Consider the following 14743-nt stretch of genomic DNA (forward strand, 5'->3'; position numbering starts at 1 on the left):
GAAGAGAAGACCCGCTGGAGAAGGGCAACCTACGCTGCGTGAAGCCGGGGTCGCCACGCCCCGCAACTCTGGCCTCCCCCAGCAGAGGCGGGCGAGCGAGGGGCCACTGCTGGGGGGGGGGGGGAGGGGGCGTGTCCTCGTCCGCCGGCCCCCAGCTGACCACAGGGGCCACCACCCGGCCTGGCGCTGAGCGCAACACGGAGCCCAGGAACTTCTACAGAGAGCATGTGTGTGTATACGTGTTTATAGAGTACGACCATATTATCACATACAATACATATTATATACACACGTCCATAGAGACCCACACACGGAAGTGTACACACGCGCGCGCGCACACACACAGGAGGGAGACGCGCACGCGCCTCTGGAGAAGCACGCGCGGCGCGCGGCCAGGCACGGGTGTGCGTCGCGTGGTGGGCGCTCTGGTTAGGAAGGCGAGCGCCCACCACGCCTCCTGGTGAAATCCTAGCGAAGGAAAGCAGTGCGAGAGGAAACCTCCGGAAGAATGGCACTGGGGGGGGGGGGGGGCGCCCTCCCCACTTACCTCGGCCCCCCGGCAAAAAATCAACAGCCACAATTTGGTTTTAATAAGGCACAGTTCAATAGCAGGTGCTAGGAGTGAAGAACACACGGCCGCCGGCCCTTTTCTAGTGACAATTCCGCACACTTCTCGAGCCCCCAGCCGGCTGCCCGGCGCGCCCGGCGGCTGTCCACGGCCCCCGCGGGGCTGACGGCACCTCGAGGCGCGGCCGAGCCCAGGGCGGTGCGGGACGGTTACTGACCCTCCGCGGGCAGCGGGCTCTGGCCGGAGGGAACCATGCCCTCTTTCTCGGCGAACTCCAGGATGGCCTTGTAGCAGAAGTAATACTGCTCGGGGGTCTGGATGCTGAAGGCCCTCTGGGTGCGCATGCGCGACACCGTCTGGAACACGTTGAGGGTGCCGAGCTCCTCCAGCTGGGCCAGGCAGATGTCCAGGGAGCAGAAGGTGCCTGCGGGAAGAGGGGGTGGCGTCAGGAGGGCCCCAGCAGGAGGCCGGGGAGCTGAGGACAGCGCCTGTCCTATACGGCGTGACAGGAAGTGAGCAGGTAACAAGAGGACTTCCTGCTTCAGTCCCAGACAGACCGCGCCCCTCACCCAGAGACAGGACATCTTCTGCAGTGGCCTGAGAAAAATGGATGCTGGTTCTAGAATGAAGAACACAGCGGCTGGGGAAAGCCCCCAGGGTGAGGGGTGAAGGACTCCCAGCAGCCGCAGCCGTGGGGCTCCCGCAGAGCCGCCGTGACAAAGTGACAGGGTAAGAGGACCCGAGGCGGGGACACCCAAAGCAACCACAACAGAGGGCTGAGCTGCCCAGTGTGTATTCTTTTCTTGGTCCATCATGGGGTTTGAACTCGGGGCCGGGCGCTGTCGCGGGGCTCTCCTGCTCCAGGCCGGCGCTCTGCCACTCAGAGCGGCAGTGCCGCGTGCGGTCTCGCGAGTCTCCCGCACTGTCCCGCCCGGGCTGGCTTCCAGCCGCAGGCCTCGCATCTGGGCCCGGCGTGGCGGGGACGACAGGCCCGGGCCGCCAGCGCCCGGCAGGGGTGGCTCTTTGTCGCCATCTGCCCCCTGGGGCTGAAAGGGGGGTCTTCCCGGTGTCGCTTACCCGTCCTGCCGATGCCCGCGCTGCAGTGGACCACGATGGGCGGCTCGGGGCCCGGGGCCCTGCGCGCGCCGCCGCCGCCGCCCACCGCCAGGCTCTGCTGGCTGCGCACCACGCGGAGGAAGTCGAGCAGCGAGGCCGCGGACGACGGCACGCCGTAGTCGGGCCAGCTCAGGAACTGGAAGTGCGTCACCTGGCGCTTCTGCCGCTCCTGGAGGGGGGGCAGCGGTGAGCCGGAGGTGGGGGGGGGGCACCCCGCCCCAGCACTCCCCACAAACACGAGGAAGCCATCCGTGTCAGCTTTCTACCTCAGCCTCCCGAGCGCCGGGGATCAGAGGTGGGGGCGGGGATGGGGAGGCGGGGATCGGAGGGGGCAAGCGGGGCTGGGGGGGCGGGGATCAGAGGGGGCACGGGGATCAGAGGTGGGGGGTGGGGATCGGAGGTGGGGCGCAGGGATCGGAGGTGGGGCGCAGGGCTCAGAGGGGGGCGGGGTTGGGGGGCCCCCGGGGATCAGAGGGGGTGCGGGGCTGGGAACGTGGCCCAGGTGGAGCCACCCCAATGCCTGGGGCTGCCGCAGCCCGCGGGTGGGTCGAGGGCGCTTGCGAATGGGATTGGACGGACTCGAACCTGGAGAGCCCTCTCCCGGTCCTGGAGAGCCAGAGCGGTCTGCGCCCTGCCAGGATCTCGCCAGTTCCCCTCCACAGCTTGCTGCTGCTTTGCTTTTTTTTGGTCAAGCCTGGGGCTTGAACTCGGGGCCTGGGCGCGGTCCCTGAGCCTCCTGGTGCTCAAGGCCGGCGCTCGTCTGGTTTTCTGGTGGCTCATCGGGGGTGAGGGTCTCAGGGACTTTCCTGCCCGGGCTGGCTCTGAACCGCGATCCCGAGAAGCTAGGGCTGCAGGTATGAGCCACTAGGGCGTGGCTTTAGAGTTTCCTTTTACAGACGCTTTCCCAGTTTCAAAAAGAACCCAGAGTTGGGCACTGGTGGCCCACGCTTGTAATCCTAGCGACCTGGGGGGGTGAGGCTGGGAAGACTGGGGTTCAAGGCCAGCCTGGGGACACAAGTTCAAGAGGCTGGATTGGTGGAATGGCTTACTCGGGGGAATGCGTGGAGTCAAGAACCAAAGATCTTAAAAAAAAAAAAAAAAAAAAAAAACCCTTGGGAACAGCTGGGCACAGTAGCATGCGCATGCGCCTGTCATCCCAGCAACACGGGGGGGTGGGGGGGGGCTAGCGTGGGGGGAGGGACCCGGCGCAGACGAGCCAAGGCAGAGAAGCATGGGAAACTCATCTCCACAGAAGAAGCCACCTGCCAGCTACATTAGGAAGCAGAAAACAGGGGGTGGGGGGTCGTGGCCCAGACACACACTTGGGCTCCAGGTGAAGTGTTACCTCAACAAGAACCCACTCCAAGAAAGGGCTGGGAGCATGGCGTAGCGGGGCGACACCGTCTCTAGCATGCACGTGGCCCCGAGTCCGAGCCCTGGTACCACCCCCCCCCCCCCCCCCCCGCTCTATCTACACCCGATGAAGAAGGCAGCCCGCTGCGTTACCTCCGTGTTGTGAATCTCCAGCGTTGTTTTCTTATAGTGGCTCATGTTCTCCACGCCCAAGTTCGTCACGGTGAGGAAGCCAAAGCGGACCCGCGATTCCTTCTCTAGAGGCCAGTACTGGCCACACTTCCTCCGGCCGCCTTCCTCGAAGCTGAGCACACAGAGCGAGCTCAGCCCGCGCGTCCCCGCCTCCCCCCATCGGCGCTGCCCTTGGGGGGCGCAAAAGGCGAGGGAGCCGCTCGCGGGCCGGCTCTGCCCTCGCCCCGAGGGCTCGTCACACGAGGCGAGCCGAGCGCAGCGGGCCGAGCGCCGCCTCTCCCGTGAGGCGCCTCTCCGGGAAGCTGGCGGGGGTGCGGAAGGGCCTAAGTCCCTCTGAGCCCCCCACAGGCCCACGGGCCCCAGGTCCTCCATCAGCACCCCAGGTGGCGGGCCTGGTGGGCACCGTGCCCGAGAGAAGGAACAGGGCCAACAGGGCTTCGTCTCCCCATCACAAACAGCTTCCCACACGGATAAACTAGAGGAACCCTTCAATGAGGCGGATCTGGGGCCACGAGTTCAAAACGCGTCCTCCCTGCCTTCAGCCACTCAGCTCTGCTGCCTGACTCATTTTATATCACATCTTTTTTATTCTCTGTTCCCCTGCAGGTAGAAATATGAATGAGCAGGAAACGGCGAACGCCGCTGGACACGGAGCACAGAGGGGAGCCGGCCGCAGCCTCCCCGGCAGAGGCCGGGCTCGTGGTTCCCAGCACCGCGGGACAAGGACCGGAGCTCCAAGCGGGCTAAGCGGGCATGGAGCCCCAGGGGCCGCGGCTCTGAGTTCACCTGCCTCCTTGGGACCCTCAGCGCTAAGAAAGCACTAGGATATCCGAGCGATCCCTTCTGGAAGCCTCCGTGCTTGGATCGGGTAGGGATGGGGGCTGGGGGCCGGAGGGAATGAACTCAGGCTGGGAGTGCAGCTCAGCGCTACACAATCACCAACCCCCCCCCCCCCGCCCCCACGTGCAAGACGAAAAAGAAACCACGGCATCCACTCACCGCGTGGTCATGACAATCACCAAGACTTTTTGTTCCCATACCATGAGCCAGAAGTCCCGGTAAGTATTCTCCAAGGGCCCTGGAAGGGAGAAGAGCGCTTGGCCAGGGGACGGGGCACGAATGGCCTCCCAGCCGCTCCTGCCGCGCTCCAAGCGTCAGTTCTAAATCACGCACGGGAACCTCTTGAGCTGTGTGTGTGTGTGTGTGTGTGTGTGTGTGTGTGTGTGCACGCATTCGCCAGGACTAGGGCTTGAACTCTGGGCTTTGCACTGTAGCTTGATGTTTCTGCTCAAGTCTTGGAACTCTACCACTTGCTTTTGGCTCTACCACCAGTTTGTCGTTGCTCAATGGGGTGTCATGGATTTGTCTGCTTACGCTTTGAACCACTCCTGAGTAGCTAGGATTACAAGGATGAGTCACTAACACCTAGCTTCAACTACCTTGTTTATTTTTTTGGTGTCAGTTCTGGGGGCTTGAACTCAGGGCCTGGACACTGTCTTTGAACTTCTCTGTGCTCAAGGCTAGTGCTCTACCACTTGAGCCACAGCACTACTTCTAGCCTTTTCTATTTATGTGGTACCGAGGAATCGAACCCAGGAATCGAACCCAGGGTTTCATGCATGCTGGGCAAGCGTTCTACCACTAAGCCACATTCCAGCCACGTTCCAGAGCTTTTTGGTGGTTAAATAAGGCTAAGAGTCTCATGAAAGCTGGGCGCCTGTGGCTCACGCCTGTCATCCTACCTATTCTGGAGGCTGAGATCTGAGGATCGCAGTTTGAAGCCAGCCTGGGCAACAAAGTCTGTAAAACTCTTATCTCCAACCAGAAAAGGCTGCAAGCGGCGCTTGTGGCTCAAGTGACAGCACGCTAGCCGTGAGCCAAAGAAGCTCAGGGACAGCGCCCACGCCCCGGGACCAGCAGGAAAGAGATGCTGACTCTTCTTACTTGCTGGTTTTCGGCTCTGTACCTGTGGTTCTTTGTATGAGATGATGAGATATTTTTTCACTGTCATTTTTGCTTTTCTTAGGTCCAAGACTGGGACTCGTACTTGGCACCTGATGATCTTGCTTGTGGACTAACACTCTACCAACTGAGCCATGCCTCCAACTGAGGATCTTACCTTGTGTACCAATGTAAGCATTCTTCTGTTTATAGCCATCCATGAAGCTGGCATTGATGTAATCTGTCTAATGATAAGAAGGGGGCATCATTACAGGTGCAAGGAGGTACTGTCTGGGACAAAAAGTGACCCAAGGGGGAAATACTCATGTGAGGCAGAAATGAGGAGCAAATACGCCAATTCCCAATATGCTTTCAGCAGCGGTGGTGGGACAAACAGTTCTTCGAGCATATAAAACTCAAGCTGACCCCTTCAAACGATGCATAAACATGATCTCAAAAGGAGTTGGGCATGATGGCACATGCCCATATAACCCAGCATTATTAAACACTTCCGTTGAAAGCCAGCCTGGGAGGTTCTGTTTCAAACAAACAAAAAGAGGCCAACTCAAAATGTATCACAGGGCTGGGAAGATGGCCTAGTGGCAAGAGCGCTCGCCTCGTATACATGAAGCCCTGGGTTCGATTCCCCAGCACCACATATATAGAAAAGGTCAGAAGTGGCACTGTGGCTCAAGTGGCAGAGTGCTAGCCTTGAGCACAAAGAAGCCAGGGACAGCGCTCAGGCCCTGAGTTCAAGCCCAGGACTGGCCAAAAAAAACCAAAACCAAAAACCAAAACCCTGATAATTCCAACACCAGGATTACTTTAAAAAAATGTATCACAGACCTGATGGAAGGTCTTAAACTCTAAAATTCTGGGCTGGGAATATGGCCTAGTGATAGAGTGCTTGCCTAGCATGTATGAAGCCCTGGGTTCGATTTCTCAGCACCACATACACAGGAAAAGCTGTAAGTGGCAGAGCGCTAGCCTTGGGCAAAAAGAAACCTGGGACAGTGCTCAGGTCCTGAGTTCAAGCCCCAGGACTGGCAAAAAAAAAAAAAAAGTATGTGCTTCAAAGGACATAATCAATAACGTTAAAAACTGCTTGGTGTTACTGGCTCACATCTGTCATCCTAGCTACTCAGGAGGCTGAGATCAGAGGATCATGGTTCAAAGCCAGCCCAGGCAGGAACGTCCCAAGAATCTTATCTCCAATTAACCACTCAAAAACCAGTAGTGGCGCTGTGGCTCAAGTGGTAGAGCACTAGCATTGAGCACAGAGATGCTCAGGAGACAGTGCCCAGGCCCTGAGTCCAAGCCCCACACTCAACAACAACAACAACACAACAAAGTAATGAAAAAAATCAAAAGACTTCTGAAGATGGGCTAGGATAGAGAGAAGGGAGTGAACAATGGAAGAGGTAACACTGTCACGATGAACTGTACTCCTAGGCTGACTTGTAGAACTACAGCCACTTTGTACAACTACTTAATTAGAACTTAGTAATGCAGACAATCCAATTTGAAAGTGAGCAAAAAAGACAGACACTATGTTAAAAAGGAACTACACGCGCTGGGTGCTGGTGGCTTGTGCCCGTAATCCCAGCTACTCAGAAGGCTGAGATCTAAAGACTGGTTTGGAAAGTCCACGAGACTCTTATCTCTAATTAATCACCAAAACGCTGCACATAGAGAAGTAGATCAAGCGGTAGAGCCCTAGCCTCGAGCACAAAAGCTCAACAACAGTGCCCAGGCCCTGAGTTCAAGGCCTAGAACTGACCAGAAAAAAAAGCAAGAACAAAGTGAGGGGGAGGCAGCAGAGATGGCGGGTCTCGGGAAGAGCGCGTCAGTTCCGCTGTGCAGGTGAGCCCCGTCAGGAACGCCACCCGCAGGACGGAGGCCCCGGCCCGACTACCTGAGTGAGGCCGCTTCGTCTGGTCAGCTTCACCCTCGTTTGGTCCAGGCAGGGGACGTCCCCGTAACGGTTCTTCTCTAGGTTCCCTGGAGACCTGAAGGAATGAGGGGTCCGTGAGACGAGAGCACAGGGGAGGCAGGCGGGCGTGTCACGCCTGGCATGGAATCCACGGCGGTCCCCCCTTTCCCGTCCCTGTCTGCAGGGACTGGCCCCGGGGCCGAGTGGGGCCAAGCACGCGCTCTCCCTCGGCGCTCCTCGCTCAGCCCGAATTCAGCCTTTCCCATCGTACTCACCACTGCTGCCCTTCACGACAAACAGGAAGCTCCAGAGGAATTAGCAGCAAGCACTGCCAGTAAGCAGTGGCGGCGGCTGTACTAAGTGCCCGTAAAAGCCAGGGGCTCCGGCCCGGCAGACTAGCTGCTCAGGAGACGCAGAGCTGAGGATCGCCATTTGAAGCCAGTTGGGGAAGACAAATCCTTGACACTCTTATTTCCAATTAGCCAGCAAAAAGCTAGTGGAGCTGTGGCTTAAGTGCTAAGTGCTAAGTGCTCCCCTTCAGCACAAAAGCTCAGAGACAGCGCCCAGACCCAGACAGACTTCAAGCCCCCAGTACCGGCACAAGAGTAGCAACAATAACAATAATGAAAGTTGTAATTGATATGAATGACTCATTAAGCTACATGGAAAGAAGGCTCAGGAGAGCTTTGGAAAAAGTCGTCTGGTGATTTTTTTTTTTTTTTTTTTTTTTGGCCAGTCCTGGGCCTTGGACTCAGGGCCTGAGCACTGTCCCTGGCTTCTTCCCGCTCAAGGCTAGCACTCTGCCACTTGAGCCACAGCGCCACTTCTGGCCGTTTTCTGTATATGTGGTGCTGGGGAATCGAACCTAGGGCCTCGTGTATCCGAGGCAGGCACTCTTGCCACTAGGCTATATCCCCAGTCCCTGGTGATTTTTTTTTTAACTTTTATTTATTTATGTATTTTTTTGCCAGTCTTGGGGCAACTTGAACTCAGGGCCTGGGAACTGTCCCTGGTTTCCTTTTGCTCAAGGCTAGCACTCTACCACTTGAGCCACAGCGCCACTTCTGGCTTTTTCTGTTTATATGGTACTGAGGAATCGAACCCAGGTCTTCATGCGTGCTACACAAGCACTCTACCACTAGGCCAAATTCTCAGCCCTTCTGGGAAATTTGTATGCGGTTGTGATCAGAATGGTAGAAACACGGGCAGTAACAGCCACTCTTACAAGGCCTCAGAGAGAAATAACAGGCACACGTGAGAGAAAGGAAGGAGAGTTAAATGGATTATAATACCAAACAAACAAATACAAACCCTAAGTACTACTACCTTCTCAAAAAGTACTCAAAATAAATCTCTTAAACTGCAGCCCCACTAAAATGACAGAAAGGACCGAGCTGGTGAGTACAAAGTCCAAGAGCAAAGGGGAGGGCGTGGCGGGGGGGGGTGGGAATTCTGGAAACCTATTTTGGTAGAGAAAGTGGATGGGAGGATTTGGTTGATTTGCGCAAGGTCAGGAGTCATGCAAACAGCAGGTGCCGGCATGGAGGAAGCCAGGAGCCTGCAGTTCTGGCTTCGTGGAGACTTGAGACCTGCAGGACCACTGTTAGGCCAGCCCGAGCAGAAGGATTTGCTAGACTCCATTTCTTTTCTCCTTTTCTTTTTGTGCCCATCCTGGGCTTGGAGGGCCTGGGCGCTGGCCTGGGCCTCTTGGTGCTCAACACTAGCACTGTACCATTGAGCCATTTGCAGGTTTCTGAGTAGTTGATTGGAGATAAAGAGTCTCACAGGGATTCTTCTGCCCAGGCTGGCTTTGAACAGTGATCCTCAGATCTCAGCTGGGATTATAGGCGTGAGACACTTGCGTCCAGCTAGACTCTATTTCTAATAACCACTGAAACGTAGGGCTGGGGGTGTAACTCAAGTGATAGAGCACTAGTCCAGGAAGCAGGAAGCTATGAATTCAGACATTATCACTGGGGGGGGGGGGGGAAGTCCATCCTTAGACCCCCTCTTCTCCCTGGAAGGCTAAGTGGGCTGCAGGGTTCCAAGACACTAAATGGAACTCAGATGGCAGCGTGAGAGCCCCGCCCACCCCGCATGCTCAGTCCCCCATGCTCCGTCCCCCACACTCACACCTAGGCCTGGCTCCCACCCAGCGAGAGAGGGACAGCTACCTGGACAACGGGAGAAGCCACTGACAAACAAGTTCTGTCATTTGGAGTACTCATAACAAGCCAGCTGTTCCATCATTTTAATCTGAAGCACATCTGTGCAAAGAGAACTTCCCAGCAGTTTTTAAAGACCCCATTCCTCAGTGCAAATGAAGAGCCGAGGACTTCCAGAGAAGGAAAGCCCCTAACAAAAGGGTATTAATTCAAATGCGCACACCCCACACACACACACACACACACACACAGCCAAGGAAAGAAAATTACTTGAAAAAAAAACAACAGTATCTTCAGGAAAATAGATACTGTTATATGAGAGCAAGAAGATGATGTTTTGTTTTGTTTTTGCCAGTCCTGGGCCTTGGACTCAGGGCCTGAGCACCATCCCTGGCTTCTTTTTGCTCAAGGCTAGCACTCTGCCTCTTGAGCCACAGCGCCTCTTCTGGCCGTTTTCTGTATATGTGGTGCTGGGGAATCGAACCCAGGGCCTCATGTATACAAGGCAAGCACTCTTGCCACTAGGCCATATTCCCAGCCCCGAAGATGATGTTTTGAAAGAGAAACAATCAGAGAAGAAAATCTCTTGGAAATTATAAAATATATCCAAGACCTGCTTAGTGGTGGAGTACTTACTTGCCTAGCGTGCCGAGATCGAGGGTTCAAACCCCAGCATGGGGAGGTGGAGCACCCAAAATAGGAATGGCAAGATAAAAAAGAAAATTGAATTTCCCAGAATACAAGACAAAGGGCAAAGCAATGAAGAGTATGAGACAAATATCCAGTGGCTCCCGCCTGTCATCCCAGCTACTCAGGAGGCTGAGACCTGAGGATGGAGGTTTTAAGCCAGCCCAGTCCCTGAGACCCTTATCTCCAATGAACCACCTAAAACAAGCACAAGTGGAGCTCTGGATCAAGTGGTAGAACCCGAGCCTTGAGCACAAAAGCTCAGGGACAACAGCGTACATAGGCCCTGAGAGCAAACCCCAGGACCTGCACCAAAAAAAAAGAACAGATTAAAGATCTTTACGTAAGACCTAAAATTTGCAACTACTACAGCAAAGAATAAAGAAAACACGAAAACACAGTGACGTAGACAGAAACTTCCTGAACAGACTGCACCAGCTCAGCACATTAGAGCAAGGGTTAACAAATGTGATTGTATGGAACTAAAAATAAAACGCTTTCACACAACAAAGGAAACAGTCACCAGACGAGCAAGACAGGCGACAGAATGTGAGAAGATCTGAAATTCTGAAACTACTACAGGAAAGAACAGGAAAACACTGGAGCTTTCTGGCATAGGCAGTGACTCTCGGACTAGCAGCACAGCAGCTCGGCAGGAGGAGCGGAGGGGTGACCAGAAGCTGCAGAGTTCTGACACTAGGCTGAGGAGACAGCCTGGAGAGGGGGGGGGGGGGGGGGAAGCGCGCATCATCTGTCCCCACAAAGAAGAACCAGATGCTCCAGGGAGGTGAAAAACCCAAGTTTGACTTTTGGGCACGGACAGGAGGAGGAAAATGGGGGTAAAGTGAAGAAAGGGAAGACAGTGTCTATAAGAGAAACGTCCTTATGACCTGAATGGTGAAATGGGAACCCCTCCATGCCACAGCGTAATAATAAAACTAAAAATGATATTCAAAAAATGAAACAGGCCGGGCACTGACGGCTCACGCCTTTAATCCTAGCTCATCAACGGACAGAGAGCGTCCAAGCCTGAGGTCAAGCGCCGGGACCAGCACAAAACTAACATTATTTTACAAAAGGATTTTTTTTTGGGGGGGGGGTTGTTTGTAAGGCTTCAACTCCGGGCCTGAGCGCTGTCCCTGAGCTCTTTAGCTCGAGGCACTTAGGAGTTCCTGGGGGTTCACTGGAGGTTAGATTCTCAGGGACTTTCCTGCCTGGGCTGGCTTTGAACCACGATCCTCAGAGCTCAGCCTCCTGAGCAGCTAGAATGACAGGCGGGAGCCACTGGTGCCCAGCTAAGACACATTTTGAGAGAAACAGAGTGCTTGCCTCGGACCCATGAAGCACTGGGTTTGATTCCTAAGCACCACATATATGGAAAACGGCCAGAAGTGGCGCTGTGGCTCAAGTGGCAGAGTGCTAGCCTTGAGCAAAAAGAAGCCAGGGACAGTGCTCAGGCCCTGAGTTCAAGGCCCAGGACTGGCCAAAAAAAACAAAACAAACAAACAAACAAAAAGCAGAGGGAGCTTAAGCCTTTACAAGAAGCGTTTTAAGGAAACACCCGAAGGTATTTCCATGATGACGGGGCCACCAGTTGGTCCAAGGAGCTTGGCAGGGCCGGCGCGTGCGGCGGGGCGGTCAGGTGGCCCCGGGCCCGGCGGCGCCCCACTTACATGGAGCAGTGGAAGGTGCCCGCGGGGTGCTCCCGCCGGATGTCCTCGTACTCCTCGTAGATGCCCCGCTTCTGCCGGGCGTTGACGTAGTGCACCAGCTCGGGGATGGTCATGGCGTGGGGGCCCGGCACGTGCACCGAGTCCAGGTCGCAGGCGGGAGGTAGGGAGGAGAGGATGAGCTCATCCAGGGGGTCGGGGTGGCCGTTCACCTGGGGCAGGAACTGGAAATTCCAATTGGCCAGGTCAATTTTGACGTACCCACCCAGGTTTTCAGGAAGGCACTCCCTGGGCAGGTGCTGGGTCACCTCGGATGTCTTTAGAATCTGAATCTGGAAGGCAGAAAGAAGCAGTGTTGGGGGGGGGGGCACCCACGGTGATGACGAACCACACACGGTGGCACCCCCTTACTAGATCCAGATTTGCTGGAAACCCTGGTCACTGGCAAAACCAGTAGATTGCACCTACCTGCCAGGCACTAAACTCCAAGGAATTTCTCAAATATAAGTTTGAATTCAGGGCTGGGAATGTGGCCTAGTGGTAGAGCGCTCGCCTAGCATGACTGAAGCCTGGGTTCGATTCCCCAGCACCGCATAAACAGAAAAAGCCAGAAGTGGCCCTGTGGCTCAAGTGGTACAGTGCTAGCCTTGAGCAGAAAGAAGCCAGGGACAGTGCTCAGGCCCTGAGTCCAAGCCCCAGGACTGGCCAAAAAAAACTGAAAAAGTATGAATTCAGCTAGATGCTGGAGCCTCACGCCTGTCATCCTAGCTGCTCGGGAGGCTGAGATCTGAGGACTGGGATTCAAAGCCAGCCCAAGCAGGAAAGTCCTGTGTGGCTCTTATCTCCAAGGAACCTCAAAGTGGAAGAGCGCCAGCCTTGAGCAAAAGAGCTCAGGGGCAGCACCCAGGCCCTGAGTTCAAGCCTCACAACTGACCAACAACAACAAAAGTTTAAATGCCCAGATTATCTTTCAAATTCACTCCTTGGAATTTGGGGGCCTGAAACATACCTTCTGAGAGGAAGGTACCGTGCACCAAGGCTCTCTGCTGGTACCTCAGTACCATCCCATGCTAGTACTCTTGACTACATAGAGCACACAGGTGTTTCGGTCAACCCCACACAAGCCAGATAGCTTGTATCTCACTCAGAGCTTGGGAGGGTGAGGGTATCCATTCACAAAGGTGAATTTCTATGACAGCAAGACCAGCCACCCAGAGGCAGGGTAGCACAGGAACAATGTTAGGTGAGTCATCATGACACAGTTACCCTCTTTTCGTAGACACGAGCTTCCACGCAGTCGAGTTGGCTGTTCTTACAGTCTGTGTGGACTAGGAATAGTGGTCTCCCTAGAGCTGGTCCCTGGCCAGTGCCCCTTCTCGGAAGCCCTCCCGGTCCTTTGAAGCCTGAGGGGTCTCTCAGGACCCTGTGCTCCTAAGGGACGGGGTGCAGCGGGAGCTGAATTCCCAGAGCCACTGCGTCCGAGTCACGCCTGAGTGTATAATTCCTCTAATTCACACACAAACACATGCCTGCTATAGTGCTGCACACCGAACAGAACTGGCCAAAAAAAGGAGCTTTTTTAAGAACCATCTCTTGAGCTGGGAAATAGCTCAGTGGTCAATCCCTAGTACCGAAAAAGAAAAGACAAAACAAAACCGAAGTTAAAAAAAGAATCATCTCTCCCACTGTCTCACTAGGCAATTAAGAAGCTCCCACAGCACAAATATCTCTACCTTCTCAGATAGAAAGATCTTCGTTATTCCTCTGATTTCTTAACTTACAACTTAAATTCCTGACATTCTGAAATAACCTTATCCTAGTCAACAATATAGTTTTGGGGTCTTTGTGGTGGTGGGGCCTGAACTCAGGGCCTGGGCGCCATCCCTGAGCTCTTCTGCTGAAGGCTGGCACTCTGCCACTTTGAGCCACAGCGCCACTTCCGGGTTTTGGTGGAACACTGGAGAGGAGGGACTTTCCTGCCCAGGCTGGCTCTGAATTGTAATCCTCAGATCTCAGTCTCCTGGGTAGCTAGGATGACAGGCGTGAGCCACCAGCAACCAACTAAAAAAAATTTTTTTAAGGTAGAACACTAATTGGTGGGTCGGGCACCGGTAACTCACACCTGTCGTCCTAGCCACTCAGGAGGCTGAGATCTGAGGATCGTGGTTCAAAGTCAGGCCAGACAGGAAGTCCATGAGACGCTTATCTCCACTTAATCACCAAAAAACTGGAAGTGGTGCTGTGGCGGCTCCAGTGGCAGAGCGCCAGCCTTGAGCTGAAGAGCTCGGGGACAGTGCCCAGGTCCAGAGTTGAAGCCCCACAACCAACAACAACAACAACTCAAAACAACAAATAAACAACAACAACAACCACCCACAACTAGTTGGTGGGATTTCACGAGTGGACGGATGGGAATGTACTTATCCCCAGGCGAGCCTGCCTTACCCTCTCCCGGACTTTGTCCTTCAGGAGCAGGCTGATGATGGAGTACGGAACACGGAACCACATGGGCGCTCCCACAATGAGTACCTTCTTCAGACGAGCTGGAAACGCCCCCTACGGGGAAAGCGGAGGATGCGTGAGGACACCTCTACAAACTCAAGTCCCAAGTTTCCCTCTCCTACACTTCTCCTCATTCTTACCCAGCGGGGAACCCTACAGCCTTTTGCCTCATCAGCTAGATGAAAACTGGCTGCTGAAAGAAATAAAAGAAATGAGAAGGTGCCTTACTTTTGTCATGGAATGCTAGCCAGGTGGCAGTGGCTCAAGTCTCTAACCCTAACGACTCCGGAAGGCTGAGATCCAAAGGTTCAAGACCAGCTGGAGCAAAAAAGACCTCGAGTCTATCTCAAAAATAACCACCAGGCTGGGAATGTGGTAGAGTGCTTGCCTAGTATGCATGAAGTCCTGGGTTGATTGAAGCCCCAGACTGGGGAGAAAAGAAAAACACCAAAAAGACACACGGGAGGCATGGCTCAAGTGGTAGACTACCAGCTGAGGAAGCAAGCCAAGGGAGTGAGGCCCTGAGATCAAACCTCAGTATCACACAAAAAAACCCCAACCCCCAAAAACAAAACAATAAAATAACCACAGCATAAAAAAAAAACACAAAAAATAA

At 54.7% G+C, this 14743-nt stretch overlaps 1 protein-coding gene across 1 annotated transcript in view; it reads right to left on the reverse strand.

The window, feature by feature from the left end:
* Positions 1-230: 230 nt before the first annotated feature.
* Ptpn9 (protein tyrosine phosphatase non-receptor type 9) overlaps positions 231-14743 on the reverse strand; it is a 44385-nt gene continuing 29872 nt past the window's right edge. Inside the window, exons 6-13 of the mRNA XM_048369512.1 lie at positions 14071-14181; positions 11629-11957; positions 7086-7179; positions 5349-5415; positions 4229-4307; positions 3191-3341; positions 1646-1853; positions 231-992 (exon numbers count right to left, since the gene is read on the reverse strand). Of these exons, the coding sequence (XP_048225469.1) occupies positions 778-992; positions 1646-1853; positions 3191-3341; positions 4229-4307; positions 5349-5415; positions 7086-7179; positions 11629-11957; positions 14071-14181 (1254 nt within the window). The 3' untranslated portion in view covers positions 231-777. The remainder of the gene's footprint in view (positions 993-1645; positions 1854-3190; positions 3342-4228; positions 4308-5348; positions 5416-7085; positions 7180-11628; positions 11958-14070; positions 14182-14743) is intronic.

Source organism: Perognathus longimembris, chromosome 20 (assembly GCF_023159225.1).
Source record: "Perognathus longimembris pacificus isolate PPM17 chromosome 20, ASM2315922v1, whole genome shotgun sequence".
Lineage (NCBI taxonomy): Eukaryota > Metazoa > Chordata > Mammalia > Rodentia > Heteromyidae > Perognathus > Perognathus longimembris.